The sequence below is a fragment of the Amblyomma maculatum genome, chromosome 5 (assembly GCF_055883805.1).
Source record: "Amblyomma maculatum isolate TAMU_Amacu chromosome 5, ASM5588380v1, whole genome shotgun sequence".
Classification (NCBI taxonomy): Eukaryota; Metazoa; Arthropoda; class Arachnida; order Ixodida; family Ixodidae; genus Amblyomma; species Amblyomma maculatum.
The window spans coordinates 40,590,942-40,609,078 of NC_139348.1; the positions used below are offsets into that span (position 1 = coordinate 40,590,942).

At 42.2% G+C, this 18,137-nt stretch overlaps 1 protein-coding gene across 2 annotated transcripts in view; it reads left to right on the forward strand.

Moving 5' to 3' along the window:
- The window catches only part of Pect (phosphoethanolamine cytidylyltransferase), a 31,144-nt gene extending 14,138 nt beyond the window's left edge, over positions 1-17,006 (forward strand). The window contains exons 6-16 of one of the 2 annotated variants that reach the window (XM_084603645.1): positions 383-449; positions 1,572-1,619; positions 2,135-2,219; positions 3,677-3,724; positions 4,707-4,799; positions 8,219-8,264; positions 8,786-8,862; positions 10,341-10,418; positions 12,585-12,650; positions 13,215-13,280; positions 14,356-17,006. In XM_084603645.1, coding sequence (XP_084459771.1) covers positions 383-449; positions 1,572-1,619; positions 2,135-2,219; positions 3,677-3,724; positions 4,707-4,799; positions 8,219-8,264; positions 8,786-8,862; positions 10,341-10,418; positions 12,585-12,650; positions 13,215-13,280; positions 14,356-14,565 — 884 coding nt within the window. In that variant the 3' untranslated portion in view covers positions 14,566-17,006. The remainder of the gene's footprint in view (positions 1-382; positions 450-1,571; positions 1,620-2,134; positions 2,220-3,676; positions 3,725-4,706; positions 4,800-8,218; positions 8,265-8,785; positions 8,863-10,340; positions 10,419-12,584; positions 12,651-13,214; positions 13,281-14,355) is intronic. The other variant, XM_084603646.1, reaches the window with a different exon arrangement.
- Positions 17,007-18,137: the final 1,131 nt, after the last annotated feature.

Sequence of the window (18,137 nt, forward strand, 5' to 3'; positions counted from 1 at the left end):
TGGTAAATATACAATAATGTCTTATATATACCATCAACTAAAAGAAAAGTGCAACCAAAATTTGGTGTCCTGTGCTCTTTTACGAAGCATAAAAATGCCTTAGTGAGTTACAAGAGTGAGCGTGTAGTACCTGTAGGAAATAGCGACATTCAATGGTCCCATAAAGACAGTGGGCATTATCTTTTATAAAAAGCACTTTAATGAACCTAATATTTCGGTCCTAACTTTGCAGATAGGCAGCGAGTAGTGCCAAGATACTCAGCTATATTTATGCAGTCTTTTAAGGTGATTGTTAAAGGGAATTCATGTTTCCTTTTGTGTGCTAGCAGCATGCATCCATTGTGTTTTGTTCACGTTTGAACAAAGAAGTGTTCTGTTGCAGATGACATCACACTCGACGCCTCTGGGGAGGACACCTATCGCTACGTCAAGGAGAGTGGCCGTTACAAGTAAGGGACTGCGCACTTGACAGCTGAGTGCTTTGCAGCTAATTGTACACGGCTGGGCCCACATGTACGTTTGGGAACAAAAAAATGCGTGTAATACCTTGGCTTTGGTTGGATTTGATTGCTGTCTCACTTTCCAGCAGCAGTTACTTCATATGTAGACTACTTTCATCCAGAGCTGTTTCATTTTGCTTATTTCAACGTGTGGCACTTCAGCTTGGTGTAAACGTCGGAAGGCTGCACCACAGCAGTGGGCCGCGCAGCTGCAATGGCTGTATGCCACTTTTGCAGCCGACTGCTTATTCTTGCATTACCTCTGTATTACATAGCTTTTCAATGTATAATTTCATAATTTCTTGCAATGTTTCAAGCCACGCGTGACATTCACTTACATGCACCCTAAATGCGCTGGTTACATTAGGCTCGGTAGCACTTTCTGCCCCAGTAGCTGTTGGGCTGAAGTTTGCCTTAAGAACTCCATGCATAGTCATTTCATCGACGAAAAACGTAGCGTTTTCCCAGGACAAAGTAGACGAGTACAGGACAGAGCTACCTGTCCTTGTCTTCCTTGTCCTGGGAAAAAACTACATTTTTCGTTGAACTAATAAGGGAGTAATTACTCATTGACATCCAACCATCCATTGACCAACTGGCCCCACAGTATACTCTAGTAATTTCTTGACAACCAGGATATGAATCATTTGAAGGGAACGTGGAAATTGTGAGGCTAAGGTGCCCTTCCTTTCATCTCGTTTTGCACCATTCAGTTAAGTGGGTTATTTTTATTATTGCTACTTTGAGGTGCAGCGTTGTGGGCATGACGGCTAGACGGACCCGCATAACTTAGGTTCCTTTCATAGTAAAGTTTTATAAACTTCTGGAATAGGGGTTTTTGGTACTTTATTATGCAGGCAAATAACATTTGCCTTTTTATGTGAGTGATGTCCAGTGGGCTTACATTGCATTTAAATGCAGCTCACTTTAATTCTATCACATTTAGCATGTGCCATGTAGTATCTTGGTGGGAGCTGTTTAATGATGGCTGTCCTGAAAGTTGTTGCTTGGGGCCATATTTTGGTTTTGCTTGGTCATTAAGGAAAGTGGTGTGCCTTGCACATCTTGCAGGGAATGCCAGCGGACAGCAGGTATTTCAACAACAGATCTCGTTGGCCGGTAAGCATCCACTTTGCTCTTTGTCACCCAGAATTTTGACTTCATTCATTTTGCTTCCTTGGGGGAGTGCGAGCAAGATGTCTTGCTTGTGACAAGATGTCTTGTAGATGTCTTGCGGGATAAGGTGCACTTGCACCTTATCATGTGTTATTGTATTTAGCCACGGCAAAATTAAGCGGTGCTTTTGCTCACAGTTACGGCTTTTGGTGTGGCATCTGATTCACATGGGAGTTCACTTTTTTGGGTCTCTGCTTCAATTCCACATGGAGCAGTTAGTGAAGCCCTGCTGATGCTCTCACAGGTTTGAGGTTTATTTTAATTATGCTGACCAGGTCTTTGCTGTATTTGCTTTTCTATAACTGTCCTTATTATGCAGCATCACCCTGAATGTGTCTTGAAACTGTGTCTTGCCCTTCTGTTAGCAACATTAGCTAACTAATTTCATTGGGCAGCCACGTTAGGTGTGCTAGGTGTCATTCATTAGTTACGAGTGCGTACAATGTCTGCCTGTGCAGCATGCTTCTAATGACCAAACAGCATCACCATCGAGGCGCCAAGGAGTACGGCGTGGACAAGGAACACGCAGGCAACATCAGCAAGGTATGCATGGCCTCAAGTTTTGTGAGCTTCAGTGCACAGGCCTCTTTGCGAGCTCCTGCAGCAACAATGTACTGATGGAAAAGCCAAGGCTGTTATCGTTTGTTGTTCTCTAAAAGCGGCCAATACGCGTTACTGCCCTCAAATTTGCTGGGCAGGGCATTTATTTATTGTATCTGGGTAGGCATGTTTTTTTTACCCGATAGCTATGCAGGTCGTTCACCGAAAAGCCGTCGCAGCTGTAGACAGCGGTCGAAAAGGAATAGGGTGGACACTTAAGCTCCGCCTTTAAATGTGTGGCAGGACACTTAATGGCTCCAATTTGCCTGCTTTCCCTTCTGGTTCTGTGTTCACTTACATCCACTTTCCTTTAAAATATGGTGGACACTTAAGCTGTTTTGTCATGCATCTACTTTTAAGGCAAAACTTTAGCATCCTCCTAACTTGATTCACCCTATAGTTGCTAAATAGTTTATAGTTGAATTTCTTCTCTCATCTCTATCAGTTTCAGGGTCAACGTTCGTGGGAGCAATGGCTGTGGCATCAAGGTTGTTGTAGGTCATATAAGGCATAAAAAAAATAATGTACTACCATTGCTTTCTCGTTTTAGTTTCCTATATTGCTATAGCCAGCATACTTCAAGAGCCAGTACCACAATGAGTAAAGAAGCAGAGATCATATTTATTCCTTGTGTGACCAATACGGACCTTTGAAATCATAACCATTGTTAAGTCGTTAAGACAATTTCTCCCCTCGCCTATTTTGGTTATAAATTTATTTGTTTTGGGTAAACTGATTATCTATGTATGCTAATGGCTTGCACATCTTTAGAAGCATGGAACCAATATTTGGTTCTTTCTAATTGCTCCTGCATTGTAAGATGCTAATTTTTACGAACTCTGTTGAAACCTAGCAGCCACTGGTCCCAGTGGCTGCTGGTCCCAGTAGCTGCTGGGATTGTGCTAATAAACCAGCACTGCTGGAACCATCAGAATCCCAGCAGGAAACCAGCAGAAAATTTTCACCTGGGAACTTATGAATAACCTTCTCATGATTTGTTATCGTCCTTCATCTTTCATGAACAAGACATCTTACTTAAATTTGTTTATTTCTTTGTTTCTTTCTTTTGCTGTCATATGCTATGTTTAATTAGTATAACTATTCATAAATCCAACAACTCCATGTGGAGGGCAGGGCTGCACCCTGTCAGCTTGTGCAGAGAGTGCATCCAATCGCACCGGGAGGCCTGAAAGAAATTGTAGACAGTTTTGTGAAAAAGAGCGTGCTGAACTCTCCTTTCCAGGAAGTTAATTGCTTTCCTCCTTATTTCGTGTATTGTTGCTGTCTTTTTTGTTTTTCTTCCTCAACGTCCCTGCATGTCCGTCCTGTTGCCTCCTTCCTCACCCACGTGTCCCTGACCACACTTCCCTCGTGTGCCTCCCTCCCTTAATCATCTGCAGTTCTCTGGTTTTGATGGTCTAACTACGACCTGCGTCAATGGAAATAGCGTAAGTCGATGCCGCAGCATTGCAGGCGACTTGCTGCCACGCTTCTGCTTCTGCGCCCCTTGCGAGAGAAGAGAAACTGGAGAGATAACACGGCCGCTGCTCTAGTTGCCAAGGCTTAACCATGTTGAGCAGTCCAATAGAGCAGTCACAGGAAGCTTTGCGCCGTTGCAAAATAGAGAGCAAAAAAAGAAAAATGACCTGAAGTGAGATCTAGCTTTACAAAGGCGCTGTGTATTTCGTATCCACTTGTAATTTTGGAACTATGGGAAAGAAGTTGCTGCTTTTATAACCTCTAAATGGCGCTCTGCTACCGTAGGCTTTAGGCTGTATCATAATAGGGTGTTAAAGTCAGTCATATACCCAAGTAATCCCTCTGCGTTATGCATTTGAAACTTATCTGGAAGCACATGACCATAACTTGCTCTTCAGGCTGCGAAACATAACAGGAGAAAGGGAGAAGTGTTCGGCCATTTAGCCAATGCAAGAACTGGGGCTAGTAGGATGTTGTATACGTAGCAGTACACAGTGTTAAAGAGAAGTGAACAGGTGTTGACGGGGAGCTTCAGGTCGCAAGCCGAGCCAATGTTTCGACCAGGACTCGGCTTTGTCGGCAAGTTCCCTTGCTGAAATGTTAGCCTGGCTTGTGAACAGAGGCCCCCCCTCAAACCTTGTTCAATGCCTTTTCATACTGTGTAGCCATCTTCTTCCTCTCATTCTACCCTAGCAGTACACAGGAGCATGTCCCAGTGCTCGGAGGTACCATATATATTAAGCCATATAGCGAAGGTTACCGTATACTTTTGGAGTGCATGCATATTGGGCAGGGCCATGGGAAGCAATGGAGTCCCAAGCAAAATTAATCGGCAGCAGCGTGGGTGGTCCTGTCAGCGTCACTTGTGGCTGTTGTAATCCGTCTCTCTTGTTTGGTCTGCGTCTCGACTGGTGTCCTTTTTGTGTTTTCTTGTTCCATGCCCATGTTTAGGACTCCACGACACACAGTCCCTGGACTGGAATCTCTCAATTTCTGCCAACGACGCAAAAGATCATACAGTTTGCAGAGGGCAAGGAGCCAAAGGTGAGCAGAACTTTCTTTGGAATCTTTTGCACCTAAAGGTTTCACCACTTGTATAGGGATGAATGAACGTGTGAAAGTTTTTTGGCCAAAGGATTATAAATTCACGTTTACCTCCGGTTTATTTTATTTAATTTAGCTCTGGTATTCTGCTATGTGGATCGCCATCAGGATCTGCATTGCCATTGCATTCATGCCAAACCTACCCACCTTTGTATTTTGACTCAGTGAATAACTTGTGCAGTTACCATATATTGCCATGTATATATATATATATATATATAAGCATACTTCAAATATAAGTGAGTCTTCCTAACCATGCAGGGGTCAGGTAGATGCAACTAGCACAGGTCCGGGTTAAGTTGGAGTAATATGGGTGAAGCCTTCACCCTGCAGTGGATGTAGTCAGGCTCATGATGATGAAGAGATTGTGGTTACAAATGAGCTAAGGCTCTTTGCTCCACTATATACACATATCGCTGACCGCGATAGAGGGCTTTGCATAATGATACTTGATACAACAACGCCAGTAAGACATCAATCGATGTGTTTACAGGAGTCTTGCTTCAAACAGGCATTGTGCAATCACAGCCAGGGGTGAGGCTATGCCATGGATGATGAGCAGTCAAGAGGTCTGCCATTGAGACTAAAAGATGGTGCTCAGATTGGACTTAAGCATTTGGTAGTGTTAATGCAGCATGTCTGACAGTGTGCATTGGCATGCCTATTTTGCTACTGAGTGTGAATTTCTCTATAATGATTGCAGATTGCAGCTTCTTTAATCCTGCACTAACAACAGGAGTGGAGTGTCCAAGAATGGAAATGTGGTGCTGTGGTTGTAATGAAAGCTTCAATGTAAAATATCTTTGTTTTCAGCAAGTTCTTAGCATAGCACTTAGCAGTTTTGTCTATAGTGACACTGAAAAAAGGCTGTGGTTCATTTTACTGTACTCTGAATTGTCGCAGTGGTGCAGAGCTAATGCTTGATGAATGAGACACTTGGCACTTCGTTTCATTTTGGTTAATATGAAAAAGTGCCAACCTCTGGTGTCACAGCTACACCGAGTACGTTTGATTGCTAAAGTTCATCTCAATTTGAAAACGTCAAATCTTAAAAATCAAATCAAAGCAAAAATTTTTTCGTCTGTTTGTACACAGGTTTCATTTTCTGTTCAACCTAAATTAGGCTGCATGGTCAATCATCAAATGTGTAAAACATTGGTAAGGATTAAAACCAGCGGAAAGACAAAGAGAGATGCACACAACACAACGCTGGACTGACAACTGAGTTTATTGCTAAGAAACTGACATTCATATATATACTCTTCAGCGAAGAAGCAACACATGTGCACGTGGCAACAGAAATAATAAAATAATAAAAAATTATAATCACAGGGAAAATTACCTTAACAGCACGCTATCCATGTGCGCTGTAAAGAGTTTAGAAACTGAAATTCTTTATCGTACAAGGTGACAGAAGTTTCACTGACACAAGTCTCATCATTTTTAATAATGTGAAAATCTTCCAGGATTTCGCATTAGTTCTTTGTTTTACCCCGCCTCAGGATCACTGTTTCCTTAAGCAGCAGCCTGCATTTATGCTTCCGGCAGTGTTTCGGCAAAACATTCGCCGCAAAAAATTGAAATGCATCAGTAACTTTTTATTTATTTATTACATACTGCAGGCCATGAGGCCCAAGCAGGAGTGGACAAGTGAGCAGTAATACCAAAATGCGAACAAGACAGAGCACGAACAGCAGGAAATGAAAATGATAATGGCAGAGCATCAAATAATTTATCAGGTCAAGAGACTGTAGACAGGAGGCTGGCAAGCTGTTCCAATCACTGATGGTCTGTGGAAAGAAAGAGTGTCGAAATAAGCTAGTCTTAGCTAAGTACGGGGTCAGAGAAACAGGGTGGGAGTGCCAGGTTTGTCTGGTGTTCGATAGTGTCAGGTACAGTCAAGAATTTATTCCAAGTATGGTTAAATAATAAATATAGTAAGTTCAATCGAAGAAATTTTCGCTGGGACTGAGGGGCAGGTATTGAATTTGATTGCATTAGTGCAGAGACGGAGACATTTCAACTTTACTGGGAAAACATGAATCGGATAGCTTTTCTTTAAATTCGCCGCTCTAGTGCGTTTATGTTGATGATAGTATACAGGTCCCATGCAATTTAGTCCTTATAAATCTTTCATATGCTAATCTTTTAACATGAAGAGGTGCATCTTTTAGCTTATGGCACAACAAGAAAAGTTTTCGAAAGGCAGACGAGCAAGTGTTAGAGATGTGCGTGCTCCAGCTTAAGTTGCTTTTTAATATCCCACCGATATTTGTATTTATTTATTTATTCAAGTTACTCACAGGCCCCTTCAACATGGGATCATTGTGTGAGTGGGGCAGTACATACATGAAGTTATAAACAGAGCAAAAACAGCGATTTGAGAGCAGCATTATACAATAGTTAGCAAGACGTACTGAGCTATTTGCTATTTGCTAACTTTAGCAATTGGACCTGAATCCAGAAAAAAAGAGCATTTTAATGGATGAAGTTTTCTTGTAACATGCAGTAAGACAGTCTTTTTAGAGTTTTAGTTTCTTACCCCATCTACAACACCATGTGAGAATATCGTTAAGGGTCGTGTTTAATACTACCTGATCATCAGCTGAATGGATCTCACCAAAAATAATGCAGTCATCTGCATGCATACGGATCTGCACGGGCTCATTAACCACATCAAAATATTGTTACAATATATAAAAAATAGCAGCGGTTCAAGCACAATGCGCTGGAGGACACCAGATGTGACCAGAACAGCATAAAAATCTCCGTTAATTGTAACAGACTTGTTTGCATTGCAATAAATACATCGATAACCAGGCAACAAGAAAATCGGCGTTCCTATTATTTTAAGTTTCTCAATTAGTTTGTTATGTGGTACTAAGTCGGACGCCTTGCTGTAATCCAAGAAATTTAAGTCTACCTGGCCGGTCCTATCTACAACGGAAGCAAGAAAGTGAAATAAGGTGACTAACTGCGTAACCGTAAAAAACCCTTTCCTGAAGCTTTGCTGGTGTTGCGACAAAATGTTATCGTAAAGAAATTTTGAAATGAGGTTAGCTACGATATGCTCCATGAATTTACAAGAAGAACATAATATAGATATGGGGCGGTAGTTAGACAAAAGAAGTGGATCACCCCTCTTTGGGACGGGCATCACACGCGCAGTCTTCCAGTCATCAGGTATGGATGCAGTTCTAATGGAAGCTCGAAATATTAAAATGAGGAACTTGCAGTGTTTCAGCGAAACGGGTATACATCAGGAAACAATATAAATGCATATTGTTAAAGCAGTGCACTCATTGACGTGAGATGCATCTCAACACTGGTCTTCTTGGCTCTTTTTTTTTTTTTTTCAGAGCACAGACCGCATTGTTTACGTTGCGGGAGCCTTCGACCTTTTTCGTATCCTTTCCAGTGTTGCCAGTGCCCATCTGTTTGAATGAAGTGATCTGTTGTTTAGGAAATGGACTTGTCACGAAGCACTGTTTGCTTGGTTAATGTTAGTATACTTGCGAGCTTTACAGTAAGTTGCAACGTTAAATTTGTGGGATTGTCTGTCCAGAAGTTTATTTCATGTCAGCAGGGGGTGAGAGAGAAGGCTACTTTGTTGACGGTGTGACATCACTCCAGTCACCTGTACAGCATGATCAGTTTCATGAAACTTCTTGACATTACTTTTGAGTAATGTAAGTTGCATTTTCATTTCCAGTCAAATTAGTGAGTGTGACTTAAGTATGAAGAATGGCTGTAAACATTTAATTGCCTTGAAAGCACTATTTTCAAGTAGCACCATCAAAGGCATGCAGTTTCAGCTGCTGTAGCTAGCTGTCTTCATGCTTTAAGCTCGCTGTTATAAATTTGGTTAGTGTAATCTTACTGTCTCAAGCTAGACGTTGAGTCTTGACCACTGTCCCCTGGCTAAGACGTGGGATACTTGGACTTCTTGGAGAAAGCCAAGGCCGAAGGAGACTATCTCATAGTAGGACTCCACACAGACCCCGTGAGTACCACACCTCAAATCCCCAGTTTCTTTTGATATCCTGCTGCTTGGTGGAATATGTTCGTGTTGCACAGCATCAACTGCTGTTGGCACCTAGTGAGGAGCATAACACAATCTTTCTCTGCTTCACATGTGTGCTTTTCTTTAGTTCTCTACTGCTGTGAATTATTGTGGAGGCAGAGCACCAAGATATGATAGGTGTATGAAGACACAGTTGACAACACTTGAAACTGCCAGCATTTCAAGCTTGTTTGGTGACATGAAATGATTGTCCGTGAGCCTGTAACTTCGAACCTAATAAAACAGCTTTCAACGGGACACTCTAGAGCACTGCAAGTGTTGGGAATCAAATGAAGGCCGGATGCGAGATAAATTTAAGCTTCCTGAAGTAAGGGTGAACGTCAAGGAAAGGGATGCTGCCTGGCCAGGAGTGGTAGGGTTAGGTGAGCTGAGCAAGTTTGGTGAAATAGTGTGGCTAGTGCAAGACAGCAGGCAATGAACACCTATTTGGGAAGCCTTCTTCCTGCACTAATCGTAAGCTGACTGACACTGGCGATGTTTACCAATGAATTGCAGGGGTACGTTGTGACCACTGCATTAGGTGTGCGCGAGCGGTGTCCAGTTGCGTGTGTGTTATGAATGTAGATGAAGTGGAAAGTGGTGCATGTCAACCATGTCAACAGTGCCACTAGCGGCAGCTACCACTGGTAGATTATATTTGTTTTCTAATCTCAGCACATTTTTGGGACACGCACACTAAGTGCAGGGAATTCGGTGCATGTGTTTTCATTGTAGATAGATTGGGGCATGTTGTAAGCTTGCGCGTTATGTATTGTTGCGCTTTTCATGAGCTGCAATGCACGAGGAGCTCAGTTCTAGACGCACAGCAGTCGCAGCATTGTTCAGAATTCACCTCTCTAGCTGTTGAAAGAGAGAACAAGTTATATTTAGTGTTTTTATTTGTTGGATAGCCTGTATTAATGTGCACTGGTATGTCGTATAGCAAGGACCTAAACTGAGTCACCTTGAAAGGCATTGCAACTCATACTGAGCACGATAGTGCTAGTGAGCATGGTACATGATTTCTCCTGGCTTAAATAATCTTGAGGTCTTAATGTATTTTTCTTTTCTCTTATTTAGCTTTGCTAATGTATCACTTCTTTTCTTACAGCAAGTGAGTTTGCAAAACCAAAAATGTGAGTCATAAATATGTTTCACCAGAAACACATGCCCAGGTTTTTATCTGTTTTCATCATTGATTACTTCCTGCTTGTGATGAGACAAAGTGCTATAATAGAGAGGGTAGCTACTTGCCTGTGCTTGCTTTTTTAGCCTAAAAGAAACCATTTGCTCATTTATCAGACTTTCGTCTGGCCATGTTCTTTCAGTGGCCGCAGCTTTCTTCTAAACCGAGCAGTCTTGATAAAATGCTTGTAGTGTATAAACCCTGACTGCTGCTTCCACTTTCATTTGTGCAGGTGGTGAACAGGTACAAAGGGTACAACTACCCCATCATGAACCTCCACGAGCGTGTCCTGAGTGTCCTGGCATGCAAGGTGAGTGAATTCTCCAATGCGATGTTGTCGTTGAAGAAAGTAAGCATTGCTGAGTAGGCTTTCTGCATTTCTGTGTGCGTCTTTAAATTGAGAGCTTCTGGAATTTATTGGTCCCGCTTGGTTTGTTCAGGTTTGTTGTGCGTGACTTGCAGGGATGGAATTGCTGTTCCATTTATGCCAAGCAGGTGTTTCAGTGACAAATCGTGCCATATCTGTGCCACAAGAAAGCTAAACGAAAAACAGGAAGACAATATTCTACCAAATTTACGGCCCAGACAGTTGTAGTGCCGGAAGCTGCAAGCACACCTGCTGAATCAGGACGAATCAGTGAAGGCATCTGCAGCAGCCGCTTTTTGATGGAGGTGGAAAGCTATAGGCACCCAGTGTGCTGTGTGATGTCAGTGCACATTAAAGAATCCCAGGTGGGCGAAATGAAATATCCAGGGACCTCCGCTACGATGTCTCTCATAGCCTGAGTTGCTTTGGAACTTTAAACCCTATTAACCAAACCTAATCAGTGCAAGCATACTGGCACCATGCACTAAGCGGTGCACAACGCAGTCTGCAGGCGGCTAGTGTGCACACACTGATTCGTCCCAATGCAGCAGGCATGAGCGGGTCTCTGTTGCACGTAGCTGGATGGCAACTGGCACTATCTGGCACCATGGGGTAATCTGCTCAGTTGCAGTGACTCTGCACAAACAGATTAGAGTGGTGGCACACATTGTCTTAGGATGGATCTCTCTTGTGGCACCCAGCGTTGATTCGGCACTTGTATTTGTTCAACCGCTCAAGTGAGATGCAACCTTTGAAGCTCAAAGGGGAGTTGAACTATCTGTGGTTGCTTCCGCGCACACTTATTTGTGTGCTCTGTGCATGATTCGCATTTTCATGCTGGTTGCTTGGTGTGCATACATATGGCTGCTCTGGCAGCGCGTTGTGTCATAGTGGACTGGCCGTGGAGAGTATGTGTATGAAATGAGACTTCTCTCTTTTCTGTTACAAGTGACATCCAGCCACGGTACCTTTTGAATGTGTAAACTCTTGTCACGCACATGACTTATTTGTGTTCTAGGGTGGCAATTGTGACTCGTTTCTGTTTTGTGTGTATTCTTGATGGCTCACTGCGCTAGGCCCTGAGCTAGAGATATCTTGCAGCGTGCTATGTTGAAGCCCCTGACAGCAGTCTTCAATACCTGCCTGCACGCTAATGAGTAAATTACTGTCATTCCTTTAGCCTGTGCCATTCTGAGACAATTTTACATCTGGTGCACCATTTTCAGTGTCAGGTGCCTGAATATTTCAAAAATTAGGGCCCGAAAATTTCACTCATTGCAGTAAAACCTGGAGTACTACATTCTACACATTCGAAGATTGCGCATGCCACATTTGGTCATGGTGTGGCTAAAATAATTGTATGAGATGTGCTCAGAAACCATGTTTTGCACAAAATTTTATTGAGGGTTTGGCTAAAGGGTTTGGAAGCGAAAAAAAAAAGATTATTGCTTTCTGTGAAGTGGCGAAGCCAGGTGCGGCAGAAAAAAAGCATGAGCCGACTGGCTTGCACAAGCCTGGTGGCAGGCAACACCATGATTTTGCCCACCATGCACTTCAAATGAGTCGGATGTGCACCTCTGATAGCTGCCACGTGTGGTTTAACCAAGCTTTTTTTTTTTATGCAAGATTTCGATTTTTTCTGGCTTCTATTTTTTGTTACCTTGAAGAGGACTGATCGTGGTTGCTCCAACAGTTAAAATAACAAAACTCGTTTTTTTCTAAAGAAAGTTGCCATTCTTGGCTTTATTTGACTCTTTAAGCAATAAGAGTTGATAGTCACTTTTAGTGATATAAGAGCTTTCTGTGGCAGTCATCTTGATTTTTCACATTGGTCTGGTTCTACAATATTTGTTAACCGCAGTCTTTTATATCTTTAGCCTACCATAAAAGCTCTCATAATTATGCACACTCACACACCCAGTAATATAGTAATAAAGACAATTTCCACAAGCTCGGAAAGTGCATAGTATGACAGGCAGAAGCGTTGAGTGAGTCACCTGGTTAGTATATATTTGAGAGGCTGCATAGTGCCAATGTTGAAGCTAATATTGACGTTGAAAGATGAGCTTACATGCCTCTTCACTGCCCATATCTTGTCTGCTTTCACAGTACGTCAATGAAGTGGTCATAGGAGCTCCCTATTCAGTTACGAAAGACCTCATGGAACACTTTCGGGTAAGTCTAGCCTAAATTTTATGCCTTATTCGTTCCCCCAGCTATATTTTGTTACGTCATTCACAATTTATCCCTTTGATAAAAAATGACGTAGGCGGAAGGCAAATGAGTTATTTTAACTGTCTAGATTACATGTCTGGATTTTGGTGCATTTTTTTTTTATAAATCATTTTTCTTTTTGTAATGCAAGAAATGAGTGACACTGTCTACTACTATATAGTAATTTCCTTTGCCATGAGCTTGTTTTTCAGTTGGCAGCATATATTCCCTGAAAATTTTTGAAAAGCTCAGTCTCGCTCTAGGTTTGCTCATGTTCTGCACACGATGTATAATTAAAGGCAATTCATGGGACATACTATTGGGTGTACTGATTCTATTCTTGATGCTGTACACTTGCGTGTGTAGAACATGCGTGTGTAGAACACATGTGTGTAGAAGATTTACTGACTAAACTTGCCAGAGTTCACAAAGTGGTGGCCGCATTTCATTGAACAGCTGACTGACTTGAATCTGCTGGACGCACCCTTTTGGAAATGGATTTGTTGACTTTTTGTTGCTTTTTAGGTTCATGTGGTGTGCCATGGAAAGACGCCAATTATGCAAGACGTGGACGGTAGTGACCCCTATGCTGTAAGTTGCCACCATGAATAAAAAGCATGCACAGTGTTGAAATTTTGCTGTGTTAGTTGCACATGCTGAATAAAGTTTTACCTTTAACCATGGAATATAATCACGCATTACTGGAGGTGTTCCTAAGTTTTTGAAAAGCTTTGCGCATGTCTAGAAGTCGTAGTGCATATTTATCCTTATTCTCCAAGTTGTAGCATATGCATTTTTGTCAGCTGTTTAGATATGTCCTACACATTTATTTGCGTCGGAATAAGGCTGGGAATCGGTTAGCCTTCAGAAATTATTGCTGTTCTTGTGATCATCCTGTCCTTGTAGTCTTTACATGACGTTTGGGACATTTATGATGTTTTGGCACAATGCTACGAGTGATGCATACATTGTGAAGATTGACTCTACCAGCTGAGACTGGCCTAACTTTCATTTTGATAGTAGAACCCATAGGGGGCGAGGGCGGGTGGTAGTAATGGTACATAACATGCCTCTTTTTGAGTACCAATCTCCATTTAACAAATTTCTCATTATTATGAAATTTCTCGATTCTCAACGTCAGCCCCATTGCAACATATCTATTTGAGAATTCAGTCTAAAGGTGTTTGGGTGGTTGACCTTGATGTAACAAATTCCCCACAATGACTCTCTGTTAGCTAACACCGCATTCCTGGAAATTTTGCAGAACCACGTGAAAGTTTCATGTCATTAAGACACGAGCTGATATGAGAGGGACATTTAAGATCACAGGGAGTGAGTGCAGTTGACACAATGTGTCGTGCTCCAGCTCCATCGACACATCCACATGTCAGACATATAAGTCTCCAGTACTATCGATTTTGGAATGTCACACTCCACAGGGTTGAACTGTTCATGATCAAATGCAGTGAAAAATTATAGGACATAGAAGAGAAGACACCTCCTTTGCAATGTTGTGAACCATTTAAATACAACATTCTGTAAACTTCTGGACGGTCTTCAGTGTGAAACAACTAGGAGCATATATGTAGCTCTAAAAAGAAATGTTCCAATCAGATGCTCCTAGCTTTTTGGCAACAGACCGCCTGACTTCCTTGTCTGTCGGCAGGAGCCAAAGCGTGTCGGCAAGTTCAAGACTCTGGATAGCAAGAACAAGCTAACGACGCACGACCTCGTTCAGCGGATCATACGAAACCGGCTGCTCTACGAGGCACGCAACTACGAGAAGGAGCGCAAGGAAATGGCCATCTACGATGCGTGGTTGCTTACTCAGCAGAACAACCATGCTGGCCACAACAACAACAACGTCTGCGATTAGATGCCCCATGCACCTCAACACTGCCGCCGACAGACGTGTTCCCATTGTGTGGAGGAATCAGAACTGTACACAAAACGCATTGCTGAAAGCGCGGGCTGAATACAAGCCTTGATAGCTAATTAGGGGATGAGAAGATTTTTGACTGTAAATATAGCATAGTGGTGTAAAATGTTTAATATAATATAATGGACCCAGGACAAAAGGCTTTAGAGGAGTGCACATCTAAATGTGCAGTATGTTTGCAATGGATGCATCTTCCTGTGTCTCAGCTCCAGCCAGCTGGAAAAAGCCTCTGAGCTCTTTTAAGGAGGAGAAGATAAACCTACTGCTGCCATGCAGCATCTGCTTTTTCCATGACAGATTTCTAGGCAGTGCTGAAGATGGAGCATCTCTCTTTCGTGTACACATTGCTTGTTTTCAAAAAACAGGCAAAGGTTTTCACTTTCACCTTGACCAGAGCTGATCTCTAGCTCAAGGTGAAAAGTTAGCTGACTGCCTTGTGATCATTTTTGGAGCATCTCAAAGCATGTCGAGTGCATGTCAAAACATTAGTTCAGCCATGGTTTTTTTTTGCATGCAAGGAAGTGTTTAAACTAGACGAACTCGTGACTTCTCCATCGGATGACAGGTACAGCAAGCTGTCTACATTATCGTGCCATATACCCTGTTGTTGAATGTCAGACAGGTCGTTGGTGGCGTTTCATGTCCTGACATATGCACAAGTGATGTGTGAAATCCACTATTGAATTAGCCGAAGGGCTACTGTTGTACCACTTTGCCAAGGCACAGAGAAGATTCAGCACAAGCCGAGCAAGGTTGATAGAACCGGAAGTTGTTAGCAACCCTGTTCTCTAGATTTTTTTTCCTTTCTTTTTTATGGCTAAGCCACAGTAGATATAAGAGTTTCTACATTTTCATGTTATGAAAAGCAGCCCATTTATGAAATGTGAATGTCTCATGCTGCATTGGCAGTGTGTGCTTGCTTTAGCAAGTCATCTCATTATGCACATTAACCGGAAAGAGATTAGCCCGAGTGGTACAGAGGAGTGCAGGCTCAATTGTTTCAGAAACCGGACTAGTCTTGCCTTATAGGCTGCAGGCAGAAGCGATGCTACGACATCCACTGTAGTGCTTTATGTGCTGGTGTACTTGTACAAAAAAGAAAGTCGCGAGAAAAATACACATGCCCACACGCCACGTGCTTCTTGAAAAGCAAGCCTTCCCAAGTGCTCCTGTTACATGAGCTGAAGACTTTCAGCTTGTCTGTCTTCTGTGCATAGCGATCCATGTCCTGGTCATACATGAGCTGAAGACTTTCAGCTTGTCTGTCCTCTGTGCATAGCGATCCATGTCCTGGTCAGGATCGAATAAGTGGTGTATCGGCTGTACGTTCATTGCTAGTGCATGGCAGTCTCGTTTAAGTTTTGAGCTGAAGCCAGTTTGGGTTCCTAAGTTTGTGTTCGCTGTCTTGTGGGTGCTGCACATAGTATTCGTTTATGGGAACAACTTGCTATCGAAGAACTTGTGCGGCACAGTTCTTTTTTCATTCACGGTGCTGTCACGCGTACACATGTTTTTATCGCAGAACTTGGTCACTGCGTTTTGCGCTGTTATTCCATATTGATCATGCACTGAAAATTTTCAAACTAGAAGTGCTCTCTAATGCTTATCTTGTTGCTCTAGCAGTTAGAACCACATCACTGGAAAGTCATTTTGGGGGATTGCTGTGTTTAGGCATGACTGTACATTTCTGACAGTTTTTTAGCATAACATGGTTGGTGGTGTCAAGTTAGATCACTATGTACGTGCTAAAATCTGACAGGGTACAGAACCACATTCTATGATGCATTTAACTTGCTTTCTTGTCATCTCTTTTCCTTCCAATGGCTAGCACAGGAAGAAAGCTGAATTAACATTGCTGCATGTGTAAGGTGTTAGTAGCTGCTCTGCTATCTACTTCTCCGTCTGATAATGGGCGTGTCCAAACTTGCAGTTGTGCCAGTATATCCTGTAAGCTAGCTGCCAAAGGTGACCTTGTGAAGCACGCTTAGTTTTTCTATTTTTTTTTGTGCATTGCATGGTTAAGCCACACATTTTGCTAGTCATTGGAAAGACAGTTTGCTGTATGTTTTACAGTGGTTTGTGTATGTAATCAGAGGAATATATCTTATTTACATCTCTTATATGCAAGCTGTGCAAAGTGAAACTTTGCCTTGCTTTTGCATGCATGTGTATACTCTTGGCATCTGTACTTTTAATATATTTATTTGCCTGTCTAGTTTTAGTGCTGCTAGTGCAAGGGGTGGCTTAATCGGTCACACCACGTGGGCATTTTTAAGAAGAAATTTATTACATGGGTTTGCACTAGCTGTATGTTTGCAATGTTTCAGATCAATTCAGATGCCAATAATAAAACATGGGCTTTTGTTGTGCGATGTAAAGTTGTGTACCTTGATTGTTTTGTGTGAACATTGCTTCCTCTTCTGCATCATTCTATATCAAGCAGGCCTACATCTGGGGATGTGCCTGATGCCACCCGTTACTGTGTAATCAGCAAGCAAATGTAGGGAATTGAGGGTCCTGTCAAGATACATACAAAGGGAGCCAACAGGCAGTCTCCAAGGAAAGCATAGGGAATATTTTTTAGGTGTTGCTTATTGTGAAATAATGTAATCATGGAGATAATTGATTAGAAAAGTAGAATGAAAATAGCAATAGTAGGAAAAAGTAGTATATTTTTGTACTGACTCTTGCCTTGATTCTAGCTACCATTCAGGTAACCTCTATTTAGTTTTTTTTTTCCTCTTCTATCCTTAAATCCCAACACTTTAGCTGAACCAACCCTATTGTCTTGGACTGTGGGATGGACTGTCCAAAGTTCAGCTTTTCTTCCACCTCACAAGGTGTATCTCTTGGTACTGACTCGGTACGTCTTAATCTGCAATACTGCTTTCTTAATCTCAAACAACAATTTTTCGAGATATCTTTTTTTTTGCCTAGTTCCTGCCTAAATATTCTGTGCGTTCTGCTTGAATGTGCTGTACATTTCGAGTTGTGGTTTGGTCTGCATCCTGTTTTCCACGGACCTCTCTCTGTTTCTTTAACCTTCTTATTGCCTGACAGTCTCCAGCTGGTCCCCTTCTTATTGTTGAAGTATTTGCTTTCCAATTTTCTAATTTGCTGTCTTCATTTTAAAAGTGTCATTGCTCATGTACAGGTAACTGAAAGCTTTCCTAGGCCACTGCTTTCCCCCATTCCTTCCAATCTGCTTAATTCTCTTCCTGCTAGCTTTCCTGCCCTTGAATGCTGACTATTCCAAGTCTCCTTGTACCCCCTGATTTGATGCATTTTCATGTGCTCCCAAAGCAAGCCTACCTACCGTTTGTTGCCAAATTTCCAACAGTACTTGGACCTTTGATCTAACACACAGGGTTGCATTGGCAAAAGTTAGACAAGGAACCGCCATCACTCTCCTAATCCCAGTACCACTTCGTCAAAAGGTTTGATATTCAGAAAATTAAGCTAGCCTTCAGTGGTCGGTGTTCATTTTCCGCTATTTCAATATACTGCAT